This window comes from Rhipicephalus sanguineus, unplaced genomic scaffold (genome assembly GCF_013339695.2).
Source record: "Rhipicephalus sanguineus isolate Rsan-2018 unplaced genomic scaffold, BIME_Rsan_1.4 Seq702, whole genome shotgun sequence".
Taxonomy (NCBI): Eukaryota; Metazoa; Arthropoda; class Arachnida; order Ixodida; family Ixodidae; genus Rhipicephalus; species Rhipicephalus sanguineus.
Window position 1 is genome coordinate 35,490 of NW_023615802.1, and position 27,954 is coordinate 63,443.

Below are 27,954 nucleotides of genomic sequence, written 5' to 3' on the forward strand. Positions count from 1 at the left end.
TTTTTCTTCAGTTGGCTAGTCTAACTGAAAATAATTTTAAAGTTGGTTCATTATTGGACATCTTAGAAGAAACTGAACTGTCTGTTACTACACCTCCCAAAGGTGGGATTCACTGCCAGAGATGACACTCTCCCGCTTTGCTTTGGCTAGTTTTCACCAGCAGTTCCCTTGAGCTCTTTCAAGTGTTGGAGGAGTAGGAGCATGCCACGTTGACGCCACAAGCCCCTCACTATCTTTTTTTCTTCGTTTTCTATTCTGCTTTTCGGCAACCTTGAAGTGGCCCCATTACGCACTCAGTGTTGGATAGAGAAATGGAAATCATGTACCACAGTTTGTGACATGCAACTACTGGTCTGGCCACACGTGCAACTCCAGACTGGCCATGGACATTCCAAAGAGTGCCTGTTTGCGGGCATACGCGTATTGATTTCCAGGGGTGCAACAGCCGAAATAGAATTTGGAGCAATTTTTGGAGCAGGAAAATGTTGCTTTTGGAGCACAAAAATCCAAATTTGGAGCAGGTTACGAAAAAAACCTGAATTTTTTAGCACGAAATCCCAAATTTGGAGCAGTATAACAAAGAAGGCTTACTTTTAGAAAAAAAATATGTAAAACCATTCAACATCAGCTAACTCGTGCACATGAACACTGCTATTTCAAGAAAAGCAGTGTATTGAGCACCCCACAGTGTGAAGAATGACTAGGTCCATATTAGCATTTGCAGGGCCTGTCAAATAATTCGACAGGCACTGCAAATGCTAATGTGGACCTGCGAACCTGGCAACCCTCGAAATTCGGAAAGATTCGAAAAGCAGGAGCAAGTAGGGGTGGCGAAAAAAAGAAAACTAGGCATACGCTTGTTCATTTATGTTTCTCAAGGCTGCACAAAGCCATTACACAGCAGCTCCAATGATTGCCAATATTTTTTTCAGACGTCAGCGATCATACTAGTACTTGTAATTACACAGCGTGGCATGAATGAGTAAGGTACAACGTGCTGTGTCCCCTTCTAAATCTCAGTGCACTTTTCCGCAGGACACCAGTGTACTGCGGCAAAAGTGGCTTAAAAAGCGTTCTGCACGCAATAGAACAAGCATCAAGAAATTTGAGAACTATTGCCCCTTTTTTTTATTGCGATAGCAATTATCATGGACACTCTCGACGAGTTTTTGCCGTCATATCCCGCATAAAGTCCAAATTGATAACATCTTCCCGCACATAGTATGTTCTACCGCGGGTAAAAGCGCGCGAGTGTGGGCAACGAATGCGGCTGAAGCAGAGATCAAAGAGCCAGCCCATCTCCGTAGCTCGGAGGGCGCATAATACCACTCCGCTCGGGAGACTTGCCATCGAAGCAGCAGGAAACGCCCCCACCCGTCTTGAACGAGCATGAAAAGACGCGAGGGGGGAGTAGTACTGTCGCTAGAGCAGCAACTTTGAACTTTGATTCTAAGGGGCCCTAAGGACGCGATTGCTGGCCGTGCGCGCTATCTCGGCAGTCATCGGCGAGCAGCTCGTATATCCTGCTACGTGATGCGCTCTCAATGCTGAAGACACTGTGCAGAAAGAGCATCTTTCCCTGGAGCGGGCCGTATTATTGCGATAGCAATTATTATGGACAGTCGGCTGGTTTTTGCTGTGCCGTCATATCTCGTGTAAAGTCAAAATTGATAAGATCCCCCGCGCACCGCATGTTTTACCGCGGTAAAAGCGCCGAGCGGGGACGACTAATGCAGCCGAAGCAGAGAGCAACGAGCGGCCATTTTCCGTCGCTCGGAGGGCTCATGCGACAACATTACCGCTCAGAGGCCGCCAAGCAGACAGGAAACGCCCCCGCCCGTCTGAACGAGCATGGAAATATGCGAGGTGGGGGGGTGTCGCTCGAGCAGCAATTTGGACTTGATACTAAGGGCTACGGTCGCGATCGCTGACGTGCGCACTATCTCAGGAGCCATCAGCTGGTGGCTCGTACTACCCCTCTACACTGCTGCGCTCTTAACGCGAAGTGACTATGCGGAAAGAGCATCTCTCCCTGGAGCGGCCATATTCTCTTACGCCAGCGTCTGTGTTACGCGAGATTGGATATAAAAGGGTTAGCTGCCAGCCTTACTTCGTATACATCACAATTTGTTGCTATCGCATTCATTGCTTCGCCCTGCGGTGAAACTATGACTTTTTTCTAGAGCTGTGCGAATAGCAAAATTTTTGGGTGCGAAGCGAATTCAAATATTGAAGTGTGAGTGCGAATCGAATCGAATATATTTTTCGAATATTTCTAAAATATTTTTCGAATTACTTCGAAGCGAAATTTCAGAAAAAAAAAGTTGGAGAGGATTCCTAAGCATATTCTTATGAGATAGCAAAATGAAAGTGTTTCTTTTTGCTAGGTTGAAGCGCAATGTAGAGGCTGAATTGTATTTACGTTCATGATTTGCTGCAACCAAAGTGTTGCAACAACACTTTACATATGTTAGGCAAAGATGCCATTCCCTCAGCCTCCTCCTCCCTCTTTCAACTTCTGTGGAAGCCCCAACTGATGTGGCGGGCAAGGGTGTGCTCCCTTCAAGTCCGGGAGTTCCAAACTCTGCCTCGTAGACATCGATTATATAACAACCATCGGAATTTTTGGATGCTAAAAGCTTCGGCGTCTGATTTTCGGACTTCCTCGCCAAATTTCAGGCCCAAAACAGCATTAATTGAGCCCCCACCTCTGCCACATCTTTAATCTCCACGCGAGATCGGATACAAAAGTTTGCTGCCTCACTTCGTATAACATTACAACGTGTTGCTATTGCGTTCGTTGCTTCACGGGGGGGGGGGTTAGGGTCTGCACATCTGTATTGGATGATGATGCCGACACTGCAGATGACCAACGCGGCCTCTATTTCTTGCTAAAATTTGCACAACTCAGAAAATTTTGAAGCTGGTCGGGCATTTTGGCGCAACGCGGCGCAATTTGAACAAATTTTACGGTTTCGGCTCAGCTTGGCGCAGAAATAAGAAAATGTATCAAATTGGCGCAATTAGCGCAGCTGTTGCATCCCTGCATTTCACTCTCTTGAAGCACGTTTCCATGAAAAAAAAGCACGCACTGTGTGCTTTTTTAATTTTGATGGTTTTCACAGCATGCAGGCACTTCGTGTTTTCCCTACTCTGTCGCTACTGAGTAATCTCGTTCATTTGCAGTTGCCCAAACCTGGTGAGGGGTCCCTTCAAGACATTGAGCTACAAAACTTGCGAAAAAATACTCCGCCTTTTCAAGGCACCACAGCAGTTACTCAATATATTCACGCCTTTACAACCTGAAAAATAAGAAAGAAGAACTTCTCACTTGTCAAGAGTAGCCTGCTCTGGGGGGCTGAAAACATCCACCAGGGCAGAGATGACAGTCTGTAGAAACACAAGTGGAGTAATAACATGTAAGTAAATGACAGACATGAGGTTGTTGCACGTCTCTCCAGACAGAACAACAATCCTCCCAGATTAGTCTATTTCTGCAGCTGCAGAGACACAAGTTTATGCTAGGGCCAACTTTATAGCAGCTGGCTTCCCTATAGAGTACAGGCGAAGGCAACTGTACCTTTCCGCAATGGTTCAGTTAAATTTCTCTTTAGGATTAAAAAGAAAGATGTCCGTACATGTACACTATATAAATTCACGCAGCATTTGGCTACGGACCCAGAATATAAATACCGAGCTTCAATGTTTTTCTCGCAATAATAAAAATTAAGATAACGAATTACAGCAACCCATTTCTAACCCTCAACTATGCTCCAATGTGCCGCTACACCATCTAAGGGCTTAGATATTTTTAAAACTAGCTTCCCACTTTACAATCATTGCAAAACTGCTTTTTAACAGCCAGTGTGTCAAAACGGAACGAAAACCAAAAACGAAAACGAAAAAGAAAAACAATATTTTTGACTGGAACAAGAACGTAACCGAAACTTTATCTATTATTTCGTCCGGAGTGAAACTGAAACTTTTTTTTATCCAGTTTTCGGTTCACAGGAAACTTAGCCACAGTATTAGTGCATACCTCAGGTAGGAATACCACAGTAAAGATGTGTTGAAATTGCACAAGAAAACGAAACAGGAGCAACCAGAGACGTTTAATTAACACAAGTGGACTTTCGTGTGCCTGTCACGCTGGCCAACTTGGAGAGGGCATTCTCGGCGTTGAAGTTTGTTTTATCAGAACAGCTGTCTCGCACATCAGAGAACACACTCGACGATGTGCTGTTTCTGAGATCGTGCTCACTCCCTTGACACAAAGCATTTTGCCTGCTCAAAATATTCGTAATTGACTTTTGATAAAATAATTTACTATGACTTGAAGGGTACTGGTTTGTGTTAGTTGGTAAGAATTCGTGGTATAGTTACTTCTGCTCTGAAGAACGCGGGAATAACGTGTTTTACCCCTGTCCCACTTTCTTAAGAGGAGCGCAAGAAACTATACCACAAATTCAATGTTTTTATTATTACTTTAACTTCAAATTTTTGCATACAAATAAAAACCGTTATGAACAGTTACGGTTGCGGAACTTTTTTTTTTCTTTTTGGAACAGCAACGAAACAGAACTTTTTGCGGTGGAATGATACTAAAACCGAAACAAAAAACATTTCATTCCGACACCCTGCTTTTAACCCTTTCACTGCCGGGTTTTTTTTCGTGCTGCTGCACAACCCCCATGCCGTTTTTTTTTTTTTTTTTTCTGCGCGTTATGCGGAAGTTTTCTGTTAGCAATGCAGTAGGATGCTGCTAAGGACATGTGAACATCTTTATGAAGGATTATTTTATCAAAATAAAAGTAGCACGCATTAAGAGCAATGAATTAATTACCAAAATAAGTAATTTTTAATAATTAAGAAGTAATAAATAATTACCCAATAATTCAGAGTCACTGAGACATTAATTATACATTTTATTCAAAGTCAGAATTAGTAAAGAGCTCTGGAATTTATTCCTCTGTCAAATAACGTGCACACGTGGTGCGCCGACTCAACATTGCTGCACTGCTGAGACGCTCGCAAAGAGATCCGAGCCAACGCTGATGTGCAAGCACGCAGTCCCTTTGTTGTCAAAAATTTCACTACAAGGTATATCTGTTTATGTGTTTTCTCCATACATGGCGGGACACACCCGCATTATTTTTTTTACAAGAGTTGTCTCGCGAGCGGCAGGCAGTGATTTAAAGAGGCAAGACGAGTATACTCGGGATGGACAGGGCTTGCGCGTGTCGTCGCCCGAGTTATCTCGGGATTGGCAGTGAAACGGTTAATGGAAGAACTGAACTGCCTATGGTCATTGTTGTAGTTTTCGTGTTGTTGCCTCATACTCATTTCATATCCTACACGCCTATTAAAAATGTCAGTGAGTGCATTCAAAAAGCTAATAATAATAACTTGAAAGCATCTCCGTTCAATAAGAGAAACATTTTATGTGTTTTTCTTTTTATGTATTTATTTATTTATTTATTTACAATGGTGCTAGCCCCAAGGTGGGGTCAAAACGACAGGTATGCCATAGTGGGGGTGCGCCACAAGATTAATTTTGACCACCTAGAGTTCTTTATCGCGTGCCTAAATCTAAGTACACGGGTGTTCTTTGCATTTTGCCTCCACTGAAATACCACTATCATAGCTAGGAATCGAGCCGGCACACTCGAGCTTAGCAGTACAACACCCTACATGTTGAGCTACCAAGAAGGGTGATTTTGTTATGATTAGAAAGATTACAGGACGTTAATATACAGAATAAGGTCTCATAGTTGAAGACTGCAACAGGGCCTCCTATGTACAGCACATCTGCATACAAATATGATATTTGATTTTTTAGCCCAATTTGGCAGTGTGAATTACATGGCTGATAAAACACCCTCCAGTAAACTCTCAATATTTGAAGACAGTCTAAAAAAAGCAAGGAGGGCAGGGAAACCAAACGCTGAAACTCTGGAAAGCATTTAAGAGGTTGGCTTCAAAGTCTCGCAATTCTTGTTCTAGGTACGTAGGGCAATGAGGCTGGTCGAACGGTATTTCTTGAACAGCATATTTATACCACCAACACCCCGTTTAGGTAATCCTGAGGGACTAAAATTTCTTGGATAGCATATACTGGCGCAAATCATAAACAAGGACACAGAACATAAGAATTTCGACACGTAAGCACTTATGTATATGTCTATTCTTATACTCTGTGTCGTATTAGTTTTTGATGTGCACTGGCATATACTGTCATGATTAACAAACTAGACCAGCAGTATGTCTTAAGCAATGTTTCTTGGAAATGGTGGCAGGAAATTAAAGTGCATAAAGCTGAAACAAATCAAAATTTTTAAAATTTGATCTCACATTTGAAATAAGCAACATAGTTATGTAGTGGGTATCAGCACCCCCCCCCAACAAGAAAAATTTTTTTTAAACATTTCTGACCCACCTCTTCCCTTGATTTCAACACTCTTAAGGCACTGCAGATGAATGATGCACTAGAAGTCGTTTAATACTTATAACACGACTTCATGACTATAACACAGTGCCCCTTGCCTGTCCTTGTCTGTTTTCCTTCTTCGTCCCTGTCTAGTCGCGCTTACCACTCTTCATGGATGCAAACCAACTAGCCCGCCAACGTGTTTTAGCCCCTTGCCTACTTTACTAAAATTTAAGGCACCTTCACATTAGGGGTGCCAAGCCCTGAAGGAAGTGCAGAGCTGGGCATGCTTCTTTGCTTCTCTTCAGTTTTCTCTTTCTTTCCTCCTCTCTTTCTTTCTCTTTTCCCGTCTTTTTCTGTCTTTATTTCTCTCTTTATTTCTATTTATTTCTATTTTCCTTCCTATTTTTCCCCTTTCTTTCTCTTTCTTTCTATTTCTCGCATGCTTCCTTTTTTTTCTATTTTTATACGTGATTTTGCCTGCGTTAAGCCAAGCGACGACAGCATAAGACAGCCCGGGCCCCTAAAGTGCTCCGCACTTAAAACACATGGTCACGTACCGCATCGTACACCATCTCCACGGGTTCTGCGAAAAGGTGAACCCTCTGGTCACACTTCTCGTCAATTGGATTTGTTTCGAACAAAAAGGACAGCAGAGTCTTCTTTTCGTTGTCTTGAACAATCTCAGACGAGATGAGCGTGCAGAAATCCGACGGCTCTTGAGGAAAGCCAAGAACCTTAAATTTCTCTATTTTCGACTCCAGCCTGGGGGAAAAAAGATGCACCATGTACATAGCAAATAGGCCACCAGAAATGTAGGTACCAAGTGCGGCCTACTGTATGGTTGTGACACTCGCACGTTTTCTTTAAATTTTCAATGTGCAACATTTGGTGAACACACTGCAACACACCAGAGCATTTTCTCCACAGAGCAATGTAACAGCATGTACCCAACTGTTGGCTAGTACTATTACCAGAACTTGCATGTATTCAAACCGAGGGAAAAAATCAACACGCAAAGCACATCACAGTGTGGCAGTGCAATCCAATAACAAGACTTCTTTACAATGCTTCGGCTTGCTTGTCTATGTTTGGGCTAGTGGAAGTGAGTACCGTAAAAACCCGCATACAGTTTTCTTTTTCCAAAATTCGACATGCATAATCTCCGTCTTGCACCCGATATGGTGCATATATTGTGCATATGGCACCAGTGACCACTGCGCAGCTGAATGAAAGACTGCAACTCCATGAAGGAAGCTAGTTGAGAGCAACATCTGTTGCTGAAACTATGGTGGTGCAACAGCTCCGAGTGAATGAACTCACTAGCCAAGGATGGTGAAGACATAAAAGAAGTGTTTTTTTTTTTTGCATGCAGTTAAAGAGATGTTTCCCAAGCTTCTAAGCATGGTATTTGAATGCCACTGTTCAAAGAAACAAGCCTTCCCAGAAATTGAGGGACACATTTGGCAGTCTACATCTACGTAAAGTGGCAGTGCTTGCTTCTTGGAGTGAATTTTGAGCACTGCAGTAAGACATACTGCAGATAGCTATTTAGAATGAGTAACAGTTATAGACATTCAAATACCATCATGTAGGTGAACACTAAACACACTGTGCATAAGATCATGAACAGTTGCAAGATTGCTACATCATACACAATGAAGCAAGAAAGTGCTGTATGCTGCTTCTATGTCACTTTTTGCAGATTTTTGCACCCATCCATTTAAGGGATTGCACCATTCTGATGCACACCCAACACCAGTTTGCAAGACATTAAGGATTCTTATTAGTGTACTGTCTCCATGTAACCAGCACACGATATTCGAAGCAAGTCTGGATGTGAATTATGCGCAAATTTAGGTGCAAAGGTAGGCTTCACAGCAATATGCGGGGATTTTTATTTTTCCACAATTTGTCATTGGCGGTGTGCGTTATACATGAAAAAATACAGTATGCCGGCACACATGTGTATGCCTTTAGAGAAGTGCGAAATATCATCAAATATTTTAACTGGTACAGATGAACTCATAGTGAAACCCTTCAAGAATGTATGTCCAAGGAAGGTCAGTGTGAACGAGCAATCAACATGGCTTCAGTAAAGCAAAATACTGTCAAAATGCAGTAATTGTTTGTGATAAGTGTTATGTGCAGATATTTTTTTTGTTTTTACGATTCTTGTACCCCTTGTACTTTAATAAGGTACATATTATGCCTTTACTATGTGAAACATACCTACTTGTAGAGGCAAATGAAAGCTGTCAAGAGTATTTCTAGCACACAAGTGTAATTTGTACGCACATGCAATGAATGAAGCAGTGTTCAGCAAAGAGCAGGCAGCCAATGTGTGTGCAGCCACTTGGACATCTCATTGTGTGAGCAAGCACAGCACGAAAATGTGCTCTGATGAAACGCAAAAAAAAATGATGCACCACAAAAGGCCTGCCTCTCAGGGTGAAACTGAGGACTCTATGCGGAAGAAAGCCTCCTGGTAAAAAATTTAGTACACGTGCGCTAAATCTCACCATAAGCCTTCAGGATTGGTAATGGAATTCATATGATTCACATCAAGGTCAAATATGAGGTGAAAGTTAACATGTCAGACTCATAAGTGAATAGGTTTAGAATGTAACTTGTTTGCAAATTTACGGGTTCCGGCTTTGCTGCAAGCAAAGTGACGCTTAATTTTCATCAAAGCTATGCCTTCATAGTCGCACATCACTAGACATTTAGCTGGCAGTGAGGAGAGCCTGTCATAAAATACACTTACTTCATGGCTTCTGTTCTAGGCCTCTCCTCGACAGTTGCCGACATGTCGTTCAGGATTGCCTGCACGATGATGGTCTTCCTGTAAATGGAACAACAACAAAAAAAACACATGGCTGATCCCTCCGTCATAGGAATCGGTATAACACGAAAGTGAAACGTGTCTTCCCAGAAGTAGTGCGTATCGTGTAGTGATATATGAGAGCTTCTACAATGTCTATTGGTGTTTGACAGCTATAGCACCGTTTGACGTGGATGCACCCATGTTGACGCCTAGTGGCATGTCTCCATCGCGACGACTAACGCCCATGATTATGGTTAAACCGTTGTGGTAGCTGAAGTTGTGAACATATATTTGGAATCAGCGAATCGTGAATCGCACGTGAAGATGACATCAACAAACTCATAATCAACATTGGTACCCGATATGCACTTCTTGAAAACGTCGTCAATTAAGGGTAGAAGCGGCACGGTGTGCGCTTACTAGTAATGGGTTACCGACGCCTGTGTTCATGCATACACTTCCACACTGCGCTTCAGCAACACGGGTGGGAGAGGTTCGTAGCTTGAGCCGCAAGCGTGTGCGTCCCGCTGGCCTCTGTCTCGCTCCACCAAGGCACGACATTCGCGCGTCGAAATCGTGTCCTTTTTTCAACGCGTATTGCAGCAGTTTTGTTAGTCGGTGCTCTCGCAATCGAAGCAGTCGGCGGCGGAGAAATTCCGTTGATGCATGTGGAAGCTGCACCACTCCGATGAGCTGGCGCACGCTGACACGAAGCGAAAGGCAAAGAAGGTAACTGCGTCTAGGGTGCGGCGACGCCAGCGCAGCCAGTGTCCCTCGCTGGTATTGAGACGCTTTAATCATGGCCTCCGATATCACGCGCAATCTCGGAGCAAGCGCTAATAAGTGTCGATCGTGACGCGTTACTTTCTTTTCACCTCTCACAGACGGCGGGACCGCCCCGCTCCGCCCCGCCTACCTACACCGCCGACAGAAAGCACCGGGAGAAAGAGGATGTGTGAAAGATATAAGGCGCGTTCGTGGAGTGTCCGTCATCTGCAAAGTTGGCTTAGTCGCTTGAGCGTCGGGCGCTTACCGTCGCGGCCGCAAGGTCGTGGGTTCGATTCCCAGCGGCGGATCTTTTCCTTAGCTTTTTTTCGTTCTCACCCGTTGGCGTCCATTTTATCAACGTCATAACCGTGACGGAAGTACTTGGTGGACCCCGGCATAAAACACTTTCGTGTTAAAAAAGAACCCTGTCGAACTAGCTCTATTCAAAGTGAGCATGCACACAAAGAACCATAAAATGCAGTAAATTACACACACTCTTAGTTTAACATAATCGACACATCTACAGAACACAGCAGCAGCTGCCTGTCATGGCGTGTTTGTGGACTACCAATCTTATGAAGCAGTGCAGAAGCAAGTCTACATAAAAAATGCTGAAAAGACAAGTACAGGCACAAACAAAGCTAGGAGACTATGAAACAAAGGGGCTTCAACAAGCTGCCAACACAAACTCACGCTCTCGCTTCATCATGTATGGCCAATGAAAAGTTCTTCAGCACAAAATTCAGCCTCTTGGCGACGTACTGAAACAAGGAAAGAAAAACAAAAATTGCCTCATAGGTAAATGTGCAACCACTAAGACAAAAGGAGTGCAAACGTCAGCCTAGTCAACGAAGTTGCACTCACGGTGACCGGGTAGATTGGTGCTGAAGTGTTCTCCTGGTAGCCAATAGCAGCATACAGCTTCTCTTTTTCCTCAGGCGTCATGGCTTTCTCAAACTTCTTAGCTGCAAAATGAGAAAATGTGTGCATTGACAGAGGTGAATGGAGCTTTACAATGTAGTTTTTCCACTGCACATATGCTAGAAAGGATATCAGGCAGCAAGTAGTGTTCAGCAGTTTCTGGTACCAACAGTGCACAGTAGTAGTTGGTGGTGCATATAAAGAATAACAATGCCAAGAAGGCTTGCCTGGTAAATTTAAACTCAACAAAATTTTAGACTGCCTAAAACGCCTAGTCGAGATAGTGCAAGCAAAGATGAGCCGCTGTGCAATATTTTATACTATAAATTCGAGCTTAAACATCACAGAAAGCTGACAAAAATAGCAGTTCTTGATACAAAAACTGAGAAGAAAAAGAATGCCACCGTTAGCACTCCTAAGAAAGGATGCATGACAAGGCCACAATCAAGAATGTGCGAACCCTCCACACAATCTCCGAGGTAAGGGGGCGCTGAGACAAGTGCCTTGAAGCCTGTTAACAAGAAAACTAAAATGTTAACAGCCCTGCGGTCTGATCAGCATTGCTTCAGTGGTATATACTACCCACTCTAAACAAATTTAACCAAAGTGAAACTTCATTACTGTTAGGTCATGGAATCTAGTATAAAGGTCCCATCCAATTCCACAGAGATGCGAGATTCCAGATTGATGAATAGATGGCTTACAAACATTGTGCAAGCGAACGAACTGAATAGGTGGATGTGAATTTTGTAAGGAGGCTTGATTCTCGCATTCCCTAAAGTTGACTTCTCTGCACTATTCATGAATCTCCTACAATCCATCTACTTCCTGATGGTATGTGTGATATAAAGGTCGTGGCCTCGACAATCAGCTCCGGCAGCGCACCATTGCTTCGGCTGTCTCATTCGGCGCATTAACAAGCGCAGAAGTGTTAATTTTTTAATGCTTTAACATGCCGCGAGGTGGCGACCTTAGCCCATGGCTCATGGAGTTACAGTATATGCTACCTTTAGGTAGCAGAGTTGTGCATCTGTCTTCCAAACGCCGCTAGCAACCATGCATTACGGAGAAAACTGACGCTCGAGCATATTTTTGTATTTCTCGACACCGCTGCTGCAGCGAACTGAATTAACACTAGTCATTGACAGCCCATGTTTATCGCCGGTCTTCAACATGCCAGACATGTTAATTGGCGGCACGGTAGGCATGTCGCCTACAAAAACGAAGTGCGACTTCACCACATAGCTGTGGTTGCTAGCCAGATCTATGTGCAACTCTGCTACCTAAAGGTAGCATATACAAAACTCTAATAGCTCAGTAATGCTCACCTTGCTGACGCAGCACTTTCTCCGTTTACTCTCTCCCCTCTAGCTCAGGTGTGGGGTGGCTTTGTAAACATGCTGCAAGGTCGTGTCCTTAGTCTATGGCTCAACGGCCAATCAGCAACGCTTGTATGGCTGTCCCACCACTTTCTTTAATTACACTCTCCCTGTGCAAATGGAATGGCCGGAGCAACAACCTGCTGCCGGAGCTTATCGCGGATGCCCCACCAAGGTCAGTGTAATTGCACAGTAGAGTGAAAGATGGCGCAAGTGTTCCTGTAACAGTAAAGCCTCTGAAACTTCGTAAACTAGCAACATACTTTAAAGAAAGCTTTGAGGAAAGCTCTCTTTTCTCCCTTCTCTGCCCTCTCTGAGGCCGATGCCGCATCGCTATTGGCCAACTGGTGTCATGCGAACTGTGCGCAGAGTTCTCTGAGGCCGATGCCGCATCATTATTGGCCAACTGGTGTCATGCGAACTGTGCGCAGAGTTCGTTTCTTTACAGTCACTCTCAATTACCATCATTGCTTCAGATCCCTCCGTACGCTGGCGGAGAGCACATGTATCGCATGTATATGTAGTTGCTGCTTGTGTTATGTTGCATGTGCACGTTGTGTTGCAACACCAATTTGATTACAAGGCCACCATTGCTTTTCATCACCATAGGTGGGTGCTACAGATTCGGAGGCTGAAACAGATTTAGCAATGGCAAAAAGCTCCACACGACATCATCCTGTGGGCGCAACGAGTTACGAAGAAAGACATAAATGCACCGAATTGGAATGGAGAAATTCAGGCTAACATGTTCAAGTGGAGTTAATTAAGTATGAGTTTCTCAGTGTAGTATGTTTTGAGATTTGTGCAATTTGCTGCGAGTCATAGCATTTTAAACAGGTTAAATTTCACTGAGAATGTCGCTGTTTCTCTTTGACGCTCTAACACAGCTTCTGTGGGATCTTCACTTTGTATCAACAATACACGGTCTGCTTTTTATGCGCTACACACCGAATGGTTCGAAGTCGCAGTTATACTTCGTGTGCCTAACATTAAAAACATGGACTGACTAATTTACGGGCATGCGTGGATACGTGCAAGAATTTGATTTCAGAACTTTCGAAATTCAGCACAGCTCATATGATAAAACATGGGTCTCAGGCACGAGCTCTCACCTTAGGATTGCAAATTTGTGGCTCTTTTTCTTATGTAATCATTTTTTACAGCTAATGGGGTTTTTTGCCTTTTTATCCTTGACAGTCAGGTGGTGGATCCGCGAAAGAAAAGCATACTATGCACCTTGGCACAAGGTGCGGGCCCGACCGAGATACATGGCGTAGTCGTCGCTAGACAACGTTACAAGCCTTGGAGGCGCACGTGCAATTTTGCAGTGTGTACTGCTGTAGCAATGACGCGTTCAGGACTAATAGCGCTGTCATCCACCATCTGTGTATTTGTGCGTGCTTGGTACAAACATTGGCACGTAAGTGCGGTACTGAAGCTGTGACACCCCTCCGAACCTTCAGAATGGCTGCCACTCATTCTTCCTGCCAGCTTTTGTGCGTCATAAGTGATAGACCCTGCGAATTCACCTGGCAAGATTGATGAGGATTATCTAGCTTTCAGAGGGTCTACTGTATACCACGACGTTAGCGTTCAGTCTCGAACGAGCCATTTACGATTCGCAACAGGACCTGGCGATACGGGCTCTTTACAAAAGTTATCTGCTGAATTGTAGCGTACAACCTTTGGACATGTCATGGGCCACCGTTACGCAAGTTTAGACACTTTCATTGCAGAATAGTTGCAAAACAGTGCAAGAGTGCAGTTAATAAATTTGTACAACTCGCTGGAGACAACTGTGCGACAAATGAAGATGCTCGCAGCCAGACAGCAAGTGCAAATGATTGTCGTGCACTGCCTGGCCTTGCGCACATTAACTCTATGAAATGTCTGTTACACCGGAGCAATGCTGGCAGCGGACAGTTGAGAAGGGAGCGCAAAAGGGAGGAGAATCGAGGAGGAACCAAGGCGGAGGAGGAGAGTGTCCATACTTTACAAAATTTCAGGGCTTTATGTAACAGCACCACCTGACAACATGGTTAGTCGGGTTATAAGTTTCTTTTTGGCTGGAAATCGAGGTTGTACAAAGTGTGCTCTTGACAGGAGCTTGAATGTACGTTCTAACACTAAATATCACTCATGAACAACACAGGTGTGATCTTCTGGCAGGGGCGAACACTAATTGCTCCATATCTTTGCCCACTTTTCCAATTCTGCTACATGTCGTATGGGTGTGCTACACTGACTGCATAATTTGGCTAAATGGCTTACTGTTTAAAAAACAAACTAGATGACCTTCTCATTTGTTTTCGCTACTGCATACAGCGTCCTTTGTTGTGCAAGAAACTCCGAAAGTTGCGAACTTTAAACGAGCATACATACCAATGTCTTGGGTCGTAGACGCTGCACTGGTCTGGTCGCTACTACCGAACCACCAGGATGACAACCAACTTTGCTTGGGGGTGTTCAGTAGCTGCTCCTCAACCTGATGCAACAGAAATCGGTAGCCACTTTACAGCCTTGAATAACGCAAAGAAAGCACACCACTATTAAGGGGAGATGCTACTCGAAGACACTTTTTCTTTAATATTCACCCTAGAGCAATGAAACTTGAGTTGATTATAGAACTTTTTATGCTGATTTCAAATATATAATTAGTTTTCTTGCAAGTTGCATACTTTTAGTTCTGCAACATGACAAAGTGAAAAACTTAAGCCTTTTGCCCCCCCTCTTTTCAGACCTAAACTTCAATAATTTTTTACAATTGATAGTTCATAATGTTTCAAATAAAGTGTGGAATGCAAATAACTAATTAAGAAGTTCATACAAAATATGTACTAGACGTGAAAAATTTTAACGTGGAAAGTTCATATTTCTCCTACCCTAGTAAAAGTTTACATGACTTTTTTTTATTATATAATAAGAGTATTGAAACGTGAACAAGATAATTGCATTTCTCATACTTTGGAAAAAATTTGAAAAAAATTTCATGCAGATCTGAGCACCAGAAGTACCCGAAAAAGGAGGGGCACATTGACAAAAATGGCAAAATTTGTGTTTTGAGAAAAACGAGTTTTAAAGTCCAAATTGCATGTTTATTTATCAAAGATGTCATTGAATGCGACAAAATTTGTACACAAGAAAGAACAATCCTCCTTGTAGTGGCCACTGCCATTAAAACGCGCCAGCACCATACGTTTCGCCCTCACGGCTCTTTCAGGCTGACTCTTCGACAAGAGATTTTTTCTTCAGCGCACGCCGACGAGCCCTTGCTTCTCCTGTTAGTTTTTGAGACATTTTTTTCTGGCGTGTGCTGTCCTTTGATGTGCCAAGAGCAACCAGATCATGAGGCAGGAGCGCGCCAAGCTCTTCCAGAACACGCTCAAAACTGGAGTGCCCTCGATTAAACCAACATGTTCAGTGCTGTCATATCAGCAATCAACGAAGACTCGTCGTCCTGTGATTTTTCTTCGTCTTCGAAGAGTCCGATCTTTTCCTGGGAGGCGCTCACATATTCGAATGCCGCGGCAAACTCGTCGGACGCATCGGTGTCACTGCCACTACGCCTTGCGGCAGCAGACGATCTTCTCGTGGTTTGAGTGTTCGGCTTTGATTTGCGCCGGCGTCCTCGAAATTTGTGCGCCGCGTGAAACTTGACAGGCCGGTGACAGCGCTTCCTACGGCTTTCTTCATCCATAACGGATAAGCACTCGAGAAAAGCGCTGTTCAGCTGCGCTGCTCGACGAGACACGGATCCTGCAAGTAGGCTTCACAGCACACACGCGCGCAGCGTCCAACGGCGGCTCCCAATCCGTACCACGTGATTTAAAGCCAGTCGCGGCGCTCGAAAAAGGCGGCAAAAGCGTGCTTCTCTTTATTATTTCTTGCGCTGCAGAAGCGCGGGAAACCGTCGCTATTTGAAGAGTGAGGCTCGGCTCTTCGCCTCATGCGGTCGACAATGGCGAGCGGCCCATTATCAGCGGCAAGGTGCTCGAAGATGTCACACTTTCGGCCTTTTGACAGCTACCTTGTGCTCTTTAGACACAATTTTAAAGCATTTCCAGTTGAGTCTCGACATTGATTTTTTTTTTCCAGAACAGTAGAGGTACTAATCTTAACAAAACAGGTGAAAACAAAAAATCGATAATTTTTTAGAAAACTCGCGTTTTTCGACCCGCATCTCCCCTTAAGCAAAAATGTCCGTCTAAATTGCTACAGAATACACCCAACTAATGGTAAGAGAAACAAAGTTGCTAGTCTCACTGCAAATTCCTCGTAATCACCCCATCAGCCTCACAGATAGGAGCAATGGTTAACATCTTAGGCTGAGACAGGCTTGCTCAAGAAGTTACGTCCTTTGCTACGGTCCTCGATGTGAATTGTGTCCTCACATTACCGCACAGATTGTTTGGTGAGTTGGTTGAGCGGTGCATTTGTGAAAACAGTACTTAACAGGCTTACACAAAATTTGCTTTCTCTCATTCTTCCTCTTGTTCAAGCCTGTGTATTCACATGTTTGCAGTCCTTGCAACAGTTTACTCATTTTTGCGCCTGTGTTTTCTTACACTTTGTATATGTATTGCTACCTGCATTTGCAAAATGAGGGCCTGACAACCCAGAAGATCATCAGCAACCTGCTTAGTCATTAGGTGTTACAGTAAAACTCTTGGGTAATGATCATGACTAGTACGAATTTTGGTGTGACACGAATTTGCAATATACCCCGGCCCAAATAAATTGTTTACAGCATGGAAAAGACTGGCTGTTCCAAACGAGTTTCCACACCGTTGCGAATCATGCGAACGTGTGCACGGCTCCGTACGCGTGTTTGTCTATGCATGGCTCTGTACATCGTTTGCGGAGTTCAGCAGTTCACGCTACACGGTTCCCTCATCTGCGAGTTTGATCCGTTCCTCACCAACATGTAGCAAAAGTGAAAGCCTTTGTCACTGAAGAAGTTTGACATCCTACGTTAGGTGGAGAATGATACGAAAGAAATATGAACTGGCCTCGGCAGGGAGTTGGGTTTCACACCGCCCATTCTGTGCACGATTGTCACTGACAATGTGCAATGCTAAAGAAGCAGAAACTGCACATCGTGTGCAGCTCAAGGGAGTTCTTTACGGGGTTTGAAACAGTGATGGCTATGGAAGTGAACATCGCAGGTGGAACTGAAGATGGGAGCAAGTTGGGAGTTGCTACTTGCACCTACGACAACTTCGTCACTGCCGATGACGATAACATGACCTGCAGTTTGTGTACCACAAAGGACATTGCCTGAGAGCTTTCCACGTCACAGCTTGAAACAGTGGCCAGCGTGGAAGGAGACGATGCGCGCTGCAGCAATGACGGCCGAAATGCAACACGTGCTTGAAGTGCTGAGGCATGCGAAGACATTACTGAGGTCCCATGCATGCATTTTTACGACCCAGAAGGTGATCGCTGACAATTTGGACAAGAAAAACATGTGGAGGGATATCGGGAATCTTTCTGTCCAAAATAAATTATATTTTTCATGATTTTGTGCACTTTTCGATGACACGAATATTTCAAGAGATACCGCGACCCCCCCCTTACTCGCTATTTAAAACTGTTTCAGTTCAAGTTGGCAGGTTCACTGCAGCAAAAATATAGCAGGAAAATATTCAACGACAATGCATTGCTCCGGTAAATGCCTGTACCGATAAGTGTTTAAAAGAAGATAAGTGAAATGAAGCAAAGTTGTAAATTGTTACAACACACACACACACAAAAAAAAGAAAATAATGAAAAAAAAAACACATGCAGAATCTCCTTCAGGAGTTGTCAAAGTGATGCCTGAGCACTGTGTTTTATTGTAGGTAGCGGCCGTCCCTGCAACGCTGTTTCCGGGCGGCATAGGCATGGAGTCTTTCATCTTCTCTCCAGCACTCATGCACATCCCATGGGACAGCGTCCCAAACACTGCCCCATGGCACACGCAAAACGCAACCACTGAAATACATGCCTGGCATCAAAATTTCGCAAAGGTTGAATTTTCCTGATGTTTACAATCTTCCCTGTCGGCTTTACATCTCGTCCTGCAGGAGGCTTTTATTCCACTTCCACAAAACTCGAAAATGTTTTCATAGCAAGTGTTATCTTGCTACATTTGTTGTGTACCGCGGGTACACGTAGGTCGCACGTAGGTCACAGATGTTCATATTTTGTAAGCATGGATGTACAGGAATGTGGTTAAGATGGATGGACAGTTTTGTCATTTAGTCAGTCAAAAAATGCTTACGCGTAAGAAAAAAGGTCATACGGCGATGTGTAGCGCTCACCTCTAGCTCTGCCTGACGTCGTGCAAGTGTAATGTTGAACACGTCCAACTCGTCTTCAAGCACCTGCAATGTTGCAAAAACTGAATTGTAATCCAGCCCACTTATAGGGCATAGAACCTTGCACAAACAGACCGAGTGTTCAAGGGGATGCTTTAGAATATTCTTAAACATAGTTTACGAGAGAAAAAAGAAGGAATATATCTGCAAAAGTAAATGTTCAAAGTACACGTTTCAAGTAAATGTTAAAATCACGCTAATTAGAAGATACCTAGCTAAGACCACTACAGAACTTCTTAATTACCTTACAGCACATACTGCAAATGAACTGTATTAGAGCTGGTAAGCTCTCAAGGCATGTCCACTCTGAACAAATTTACAGGGCAACAACTGTTTAAGATGTTCATTCCTGATCCGTGTCATAAAATACATGGGCATTCAAGTTACTTTTGTGTATGTACACACAAAAACGTAATCCATTTCAAAAGCAATTGGAACAGCAATGCACTTTTACTGCAAGTTGGATTGTGTGTACCAAAAAATCTGCACCACCCTTCATTTCATTGATATGTCTTGCAAGCTCACCGACTACGATTTGTCAACTCCAGTGTGCAACTCAAAGAAATTAGGTGAAGAACTAATTATAGTTGATTAACCATTATTTGTTAGCTAAAAATATTTCAACATTTATACATGTCCACTGTACCCGACAGCTTGGTTTTGAGGAAATCTTTGTTCTCCTCGAAAACATTAAGTTAAAGAATTTTTTTAACGCATTAAGGGGGACAGGCAACGGGGATGGTAAATTTGGTTAAAACGTTCTATTTTTCAATTTATTATTACATTTTTTTGCAATCCTCGGACCATCTTTTACGTCATGGTGAAATATTAGAACAAAGTATGCAGTAGAAGTTGAGAAAAAAGCACTTTACTAGTGTGTTAACAAAAACTGAGAAAATTGGACCTCAGCAGATGCAAAGCTTGCCACTTTCCCTTGGCACAAAACCAGCTCCCTTCTTATAATAATTGTTGGGGTTTAATGTCCCAGAACCACGATATGATTATGAGAGATGCCGAAGTGGAGGGCTCCGGAAATTTCAACCACCTGGGGTTCTTTAACGTGTACCTAAATATAAGTACACGCGCCTCAAGCATTTTTGCCTTCATTGAAATGTGACCGCAACGGCAGGAATTCGATCCTGCGACCTATGGGTCAGCAGTCAAGTACTATAACCACTAGACCACCTTGGCAGGTCAGCTCCCTTCAGAGTTCCCTTCTCTCAGCTTTCATTTTTTGCGCCATTGCTGTCGGCCACTGCTCTGCCATTTCACAACAAATAAAAGTAAAACCATTCGTCTTTTGCACTTAGATCCTGAAACATTGGCGAGTGCCGTAAAGCTGTCCATATCTGTCTGCACATCACACAGGTTTTTACGATTGGTTTTCTGTAGAAGTTGTTAGCAAAACTTTATGTACAGGACATCTCAAAATTTTTTTGTGTACTTATTTGAGCATTAAAACCAATAGCTTTACAGTTCAAAATGGGCCCTTGCGTCTGTATGTAGGCACAGTACACAGACAAGAAGAATGGAGACTGCGCAGCTGGCAGAGTGCGTCCATGTGTTGGCACTTGCCTTGGTATTGTGTGGTAGTGCTGCTGTAGCATGACTTCGAGCACTCAGAGAAACCGCTTATGCAAAAATCTTGATGACCTCATGTCTAATTAATTAATTTTGGGATGACAAGAAGAGTCAAGTGTTGTAACTGAAGAACTCCAACAGACAGCTCAAAACCAATTTTAGTTATGATATCAGCCTAACAAATCACATCTGGATGCCAAATTCTATCAGTTCATTCCCGTAAATAACAAAAATAGCTTTCATTGCCACATGCCCCCTTAAACACACAATATACATAATAATTATAGATTTCCAGACCTTGAGGCTTTCGGAAGACTGCTTGGTTTGCAGCTTGATTTTGTACTGGTCCTTGTATTCCCTGACCTTGAGGACGTGCTCATGCATGTGCTTCAGCGACCAGTTACGCCTACGCCGTCTCACGTACTCCTCCAGAATCGCTTCATATGCAAAGTGCCACCTGAGACAGCAAAAAGCAAGGCAGTGTAAAATGCTAACTGCACGCTCCTTTCAAAAGCATCTCTTTCATTTGCTGGTTTCCTCATAATGGTGTCTATGGGGCCTGAAAATTACTTCATTATGTCGAGAACTTGTATTGAACAGAAAGTATCCGCTGTAAAGAAGATGGTAGCGCAACAGCAAAATATATGTATATAAATTACATAATCCTTGACAGTACGGGCTTCATCAGACTATGTAATTGTGGACTAACGCTACAGTAAGACAACATATGCCTACACTTAGCTCTGATTAAGCAGCTACCTCCATATCACAGAGCTTCTTACCACTGCAAGTGGCCATTTCACAAAAACAAAATGGCTAACTTCAAGCCAGCATCTACATGTACAAATTGCAGAAACATACAAACTAATTTCAAGACATTTGAACACAAAAGGCTTGCTGCGATGCTTTTATAGTGAAGCTGTTTACTTCTAGCAGGAGCATTGCCAGGGTGGGGGTACTTTGGCCAGCTTGGCTCTGTATCTAGGCACCATATGTAGACAAAAAAAAATGGAGACTGCACAGTTCGCATAGTGCATTGACGCAGTGGCGCTTGCCTTGGAATTGTGTGGTGGCACTACTGTAGTATGATTTACAGCACCAAGAGAAACAGGAGAAGGCGAGATACCGAGATAGCGCAGCGTGTTCACGCGGGAGAAAAAACCTAACAAAGCGGAGATGCTTTGACAGCAGTGGAGTGAATACAGAGAGCAAAAGCGGGACCCTGCACAGCGATGAATGCGTCGAAAGGTCACGAGTCTGAGGGATAGTGTCAGCAACTGCAGTCCCTCGAGCCGGAGAAACGAGCAGAGAGGAGTATACAGCATAAACATGAATACAGCTTCGCTGATAATCCGTCCCCAAATGAATGTTACACCCCACGAAATTTTATCTACTCTTTTCTCCACAAAGGTTTGCTAAATTGGTCAAGATCGTGAACTCTCTTTGCTGCTGCAAGGTTTCCAGCACATTATGTTCCATAACATGTGTCAGGGCATCGAAAGCTCTTCATTAAATAGCAGATTTATTGAAATCGGGTTTCGTTAAGCTAAGAGTTGACTTTAAGCAACTTTTCTCTTGTTGACCAGTTTACTAAGTCATATGCAGGGACAAACTTTTTTAGTAAAACATTTCTATTCAGTTACGTCCCACATGTTCCGTTAAAAGTATAATCTCGTTCTGCCTGAAATGCATGTGTTATGACTGAAACGCTATCAATCGTTGTATAAGGCTAATACCAGAATTAATTTAACTTTGTCTGGGCACAAAATGTAGTTTATATTCACGATATGGTTTCAACGTTGGACTAAAGCATTCTGCGTGCAGTGCATGCATTTAGGAGGAAAGACCAGCTATTAAACTGCCTAGGTGAAATCATGAAAAGCATAAGCACACTGGTTCCTGCATAATTATCTTACTTTATTTAATTTCACAAGCACTAAGCAGCAACCCCTGAAGTGACTGCCATGAATTTCATTGCATTTAAGATGACCATACCAATACAGGAATACGGAAACCTCAGAAGTGTGGGATATCTATGCATTAGACAGAACCGATGGAGCAGTACGTGGTAAAGGTGCTCCAAATCAGAACAAGAAGAGCTTCCACATGTTGTAGCAAATGTGCAGAAAGAGTGCTATGCTGCCAACAATGTGCCAATTGCTATGCCATTAATCACTCATTATACGTATCCCCTATGAAATCATAATAGCGCCTACCATATTTTAGCATGGTTGTGCACCGGGACATCAGGCCTGTACTTCCTGAAGTGGGCGGCAATCGTCATCCGATTGACCGAATCCGCGAGGGCCAGCATGTCTTGAAACTGCAATTACACAGGTAGGTAGATGGCATTACTTAACGCGCCTTAACGAGTCTCAACAAGTTAACGGCATTACGTGATCAAAACAAATGCAACCACAGAACAACCCAACACTATAACTACAACTTCTTATTATTTGTTTCATTTACATCATAACTTGCAGGACACATTAACAAGCCAAGGCAGCCAATGTCTGACGAGAAGAAAATGAACAGCATGTCAACATGAAGAAACAACATGCATAAATTAAATGTATCATTCTTTTTCATATTGACGTATTTGTTAATATGAAGAAGAATCAAAATAAAATTATTTCATTAAGCATTCATTGTTAAGTACCATAAGGCCCTGTCAGCCCTAGTGACACCATGAATGCATGAATGCCAATGAGATCCAGTTGGTACATCTATTTGGCACAAGTTGCTAGGCTCACCAAGAACTTTGCCTGTGGCCTGAAGAATACCATCTATCTTGTACGCAGGCAACACTGTTGTCTTGCACTTGACCTTATAATTTCTGCTCCAATGAACTGATGGCTCTTAAGACGAGACCAAATAAGGTTTAGTTGTAGAAGAACTGATAGCTGGGCCAGTTGGTGATAATACTTGAACATGTTTACCTTAGCGCAACGACGACGAGGACACAGAGAAGAGGAGACAAAGAGAAGTGCCCCTTTTTCGTTCTTGTCTTCTAATAAAATATTCAGTTGCGAGTCAGCACTGTGGTTTGTCTCCTCTTCTCTGTGTCCTCGTCGTCGTTGCGCTAAGGTAGACATGTTCAAGGTTTAGTTAGGGGCTTCTGCTTTGACAGGCTGTTGTGATCCAGATGATGCTTTGACAGAATGTTCAGGGTAAGTCTCCCTTATTACTGATGAGTTTATAAGGTACGAAAATTGACAAATTTGAGGACAAGCTGGCAGCTAAGAATTTTTTCCAAGAGATTATAATAAAGGCCATGGCCATACTCATGCAAGAGCAAAGCTAGGTGTAGAGAAGGCAGCGAACCTGGCGCTTGCCGATGCCGATGCTGATTTCTGCAATGAGAATGTCCAAGACCATCCCAGTGCTGCTGTAGTTGTTTATCTCTGGCTTAGTGTCCATGGTCAACTTGGCAAGCGAGGAAATCGGACCGAGCACTAGGAAGAGACGTGGCGATTAATTCGTGCTCCACAGAACCTCCAAGACTGCCAGAAAACATTAAACAGGGTAATCGTTGGTGCCAGCAAAGTTGGAACACAGTCAACAACCAATATTTTGGATAAAGTTCTAACATCTTTTTCACACCGCCAAATATTATACAGAGCCAATGTATAAGGATCTCTCAAATTTCAGGGGGCTGAAACCACTCGCCCTCAGATTTTTCAGACTTTCTGCTGAGATTGCAAGTCAGAACTGGCATAAATCGAAGCCATTGCTGCCGCCACGTTGATAATCTCGCAACCTCGAAAATGCTCTCTCATGCACTGTAGGCTTTCCCACAATGCATAGGTGTTCCACAGCCAAGCATACACAACATATTGCAATGAAGCATGTGTTCCTCAATCATGTGCTCCTTTTATTATGACAGTTTCCTGTCATAATAAAAGAAAAGAGATGCTTATTATGTACACTGGTAGGCCTTCAGAGCTGTAATCATGTGGGGCCGTGATTACTTGAGCCAATGAGGGTAGTAAAAAAAAAAAAAAGAAGATGCATTTGTTTTTTAAAACTACCAGACTATTCGGACCAATTTCTGCAGGCACTAACGAGACCAATAAATTCAACATTGACTGTGCAACATGAAGCGCAGTAAAACCAGAAAAAAACAGTAAAGGTTAAGTCTGTACTTTTCACTTCAGGGAGATTTGGCCAAAGCTGAAGATGAATCACAGTAAGCAAATTAAATTATTTCCTGGTATATATTTAACAACTGATTACCACACCACTATTATCACATTTATGCAAAGTAACTGCAAATTGTAGTTTTTACTCAAACAACTCTTTGTAAATAAATTGCCTACATACATTATGCAATGATAATAATAATAATATCTGGGGTTTTACGTCCCAAAACCACGATATGATTATGAGAGACGCCGTAGTGGAGGGCTCCGGAAATTTCGACCATCTGGTGTTCTTTAACGTGCACCTAAATCTAAGTACACGGGCCTCTACCATTTTGCCTCCATCGAAATGCGACCGCCGCGGCCGGGATCGAACCCGCGACCTTCGGGTCAGCAGCCGAGCACCGTAACCGCTATACCACCGCGGCGGACTACATTATGCAATGAGGCAGTAATGACAAGCAATGAAAAGCCAGGCCAAAAAACGTCCACATGTATATTAGAGTATGGGAACCAGAGCATGTAGAAAAAGCTTCTTCAAAGCAGCTTACTTATTCACAGACATTGCTGCAAAAAGTGAGTCCAACTAGGACATGTAGCACAAGCATACCATCAGAAAGTCAAGGGCTTAAATATTCAATTGTGGCGTTTTCCTGCTAAAGCTAAGACATTGTCACGATGGTCACTGACAAATTTTGGACATATATCAATTCTGGTCAATTGGTATATTAGAACAAATACAAAAATTTCTTGTCAGCGGCTAAGTCAAACTAACTTTTTATTGAGTCAGTCCCAAATATGTAGCAACCGGGCATTCATTCACTTATGAAAAACCTTACTGCAAATCAAAAATATACAAAGAAATCATGACAGTATTCACACTAAGTGAACAAGGAAAATGCTAAGGGAGCTATACTTACTGTATAAAACATCATTAGGCCTGACAGTTTCATTGCTGATTGTTTCTTGCAGACGTGCCTGAAAATTAACACACAGATGTCATCCGTTGTGACAAAAATAGGCTATGCAATACACCACCTTTATCTTTGACTGTTCATATTCCATGAAAAGCTTGCAGTCTGTGTTCCAATACAAGCCAAAGCTGCTGATGTCGACCAGCTGAAACAAGGAAGGAGGTAGCATATTAAACTAGTAAATAGGCACCAATGAGAAGTTGCAAAGAACTTATGCTCCTCTTACATGTGCTTCATAAACGAGGAGCCAATTATGATGCGTCTGCTTACGCACGGGAAAGCAATGCCATGCAGTATTAGACTCATGCAAGGGCCCCACTTTTTCTTTCAAAATCTTGATGAGGTGTGGCCGTTTGGCCTAACATATCCGACTACATGCATGAAATGAACTGTAATTTGCTGTATTATTCAGTGATCACACACATTCATGGCACCAAATTGACTAGTCTTCACTATCATCGCTACTGCTGCTTACTCATTTTACCGTCATGGTGTTGAGGCGCTTCCTACTTTAAAGCTCTTAAAGGGACACTAAAGGCAAACAAAGTCTACGTTGATTGTTGAAATAGCGTTCCAGGAACCTCGTACTGCTTGTTTCGTGCCAAGGAAATGCTTATTTTGAATGAAAATTATGTTTCAGTGGTCCGCACAGCGTTAGTGCATTTCAAATCGCGCACCTGAGAAGGCCTCCTGACGTAGCATTTGCCTTGTCCAACTTTGCCCGCCTTTACTATACGGCAGGCGACGCTGCGATTTCTGCTCCGAAGGGCACATTACACAACATCACATGGTCATTATGCCTATATGGTTAGGTAGCGCACTTTCGACGTGGACAAAAGGAACAGAAAGGACACGACACTCGCTACACTCGTCCTTTCTGACACTCGTCCTTTCTGTTTCTTTTGTCCCCGTCGAAAGTGCGCTACCTAACCATATAGGCATAATGATCAGTCACCAACTAGCCCAGCTCTCAACCTTATTGAACATCACATGGACACGGCATTTCATCGAATTTTTCATTAAAGCGACTTTCATGAGTGTGCAAGGCACACGATGCAGTATGCGATAACCAAGCTGACACTGGGACACAACAGCATGAGTGGAGTGCACTGATGCGAAAACGTAACTTTTGCACAACCCGCGTCGTTCTAAACTGTAACGTTAAAAGTTCTTTTTTCCATGAATCAAACAGAAACACTCAAGCAGCATTTGAATATGTCTACCAATGCTCGGAATGTTCTTTTTTTATCATAAGTAGCTTGAATACTAGTGATAATTTGTACTCTGGACTCTTGACGTCATCGGGCTCGCTCCAAAACGTCCCGCTAGTGGCGCATATAGTGTCCTACCTTTACCTTAATTTCTAGATTACTAGAGCACTGCTATCGACAATTATGGCGTTTTCAACATTCTCAAACATTGACCTTTCACTCCTACATAAATTTTTACTTCCCTTTAGTCTCCCTTTAACTACACTAAATTGACTGGGTGCAACATAATCTGCTACTTCAAATATGTTGCTTGGAATTTCTGTATTTCTGTTTTTATTCGTGGTTGGACTTTTTTTCCTCGCAATTTTGGGTTGACAAGTTTGGGGTGTGACCTTACCGTGGTGTGGCTCTAACACTAGTCTATACAATATATCTATTTTAATTATTCTTACTCATCTGATCTGCTCACAAAATTCAAGTGTCTTGTACCACAAAAAACTGAGTAACGTAACCGAAAAAAATATCAACAAAACCATACTTATCAGTAAATTAAACCAAACGACTCATTAGGTGTACATAAACTTTTCCTTACGCTTTCTTTGGTCTAATCGTCTGTTTAATTCATACAACTGTGATTAACAAACACTGAATCCTTAGTTTCCCATACTCTTGCCCAATGCATAACGAAGGCCTTGGAGCTCTGCAGAGTCACTGCCATGAGGTAGTAAACAGGGTTCTATTGACCTGTTTCTATGCTCACATACTACGAACACATGTGGTTAAAAGGGCATTCATTGTATTTCTCCTTGGCCACAAGGAGTGCTGATGTTTGACACGAAACGCTCAAGAAAATTGCCAGAGGAACAGCATTGCCGTATCATAACAGATTGCTCATCGTACACTTAATGCGGAGATGTGGGTTCCGCACCCACCTGTGACAAGTTACCTCTTCATCCACTATCATCTTGGTTAGCTTTATTAATTCTACATTGAACTACCCTTGTGCTTTCTCTGGCCTTACTGTCTATTACTTGGTGTAATGCATGCAATGCAATAATATTCGCTTTGTGTTTACTGGAGCACATTTCAGCTTAGAGGCCAAGGGGAGTGTAGGGGTTGATTTCTGTCAGTCTTAACAAAGCCTACAGACAATGAGAACCAAGAAAAGCATAGCTAAAATTAGGTCATTTCCTTTAATCGAAATAAAGATATGCTAAAGAAAGGAAACCAAAGTGGGCAAAAAAAAGCAACTTGTTGCAGGTGGGAGACCTGAATAAATAAGCTCGTGTTATTTTAATCACCGGTTTTGTTTTACTGTAGTTCTTTTTATTTTTTGAAATTGGGTTAAGGAAGTTTTTTGGGAGG

At 42.9% G+C, this 27,954-nt stretch overlaps 1 protein-coding gene across 1 annotated transcript in view; it reads right to left on the bottom strand.

Annotated features, from left to right (window-relative positions):
* LOC119378143 (intermembrane lipid transfer protein VPS13A) overlaps positions 1 to 27,954 on the bottom strand; it is a 42,595-nt gene that overhangs the window by 440 nt on the left and 14,201 nt on the right. Inside the window, exons 5-16 of the mRNA XM_037647379.2 lie at positions 25,443 to 25,523; positions 25,325 to 25,382; positions 23,587 to 23,717; positions 22,479 to 22,585; positions 20,560 to 20,719; positions 18,625 to 18,687; positions 14,705 to 14,807; positions 10,887 to 10,987; positions 10,716 to 10,783; positions 9,195 to 9,272; positions 6,988 to 7,192; positions 3,325 to 3,390 (exon numbers count right to left, since the gene is read on the bottom strand). Coding sequence (XP_037503307.1) covers positions 3,328 to 3,390; positions 6,988 to 7,192; positions 9,195 to 9,272; positions 10,716 to 10,783; positions 10,887 to 10,987; positions 14,705 to 14,807; positions 18,625 to 18,687; positions 20,560 to 20,719; positions 22,479 to 22,585; positions 23,587 to 23,717; positions 25,325 to 25,382; positions 25,443 to 25,523 — 1,218 coding nt within the window. The 3' untranslated portion in view covers positions 3,325 to 3,327. The remainder of the gene's footprint in view (positions 1 to 3,324; positions 3,391 to 6,987; positions 7,193 to 9,194; positions 9,273 to 10,715; positions 10,784 to 10,886; positions 10,988 to 14,704; positions 14,808 to 18,624; positions 18,688 to 20,559; positions 20,720 to 22,478; positions 22,586 to 23,586; positions 23,718 to 25,324; positions 25,383 to 25,442; positions 25,524 to 27,954) is intronic.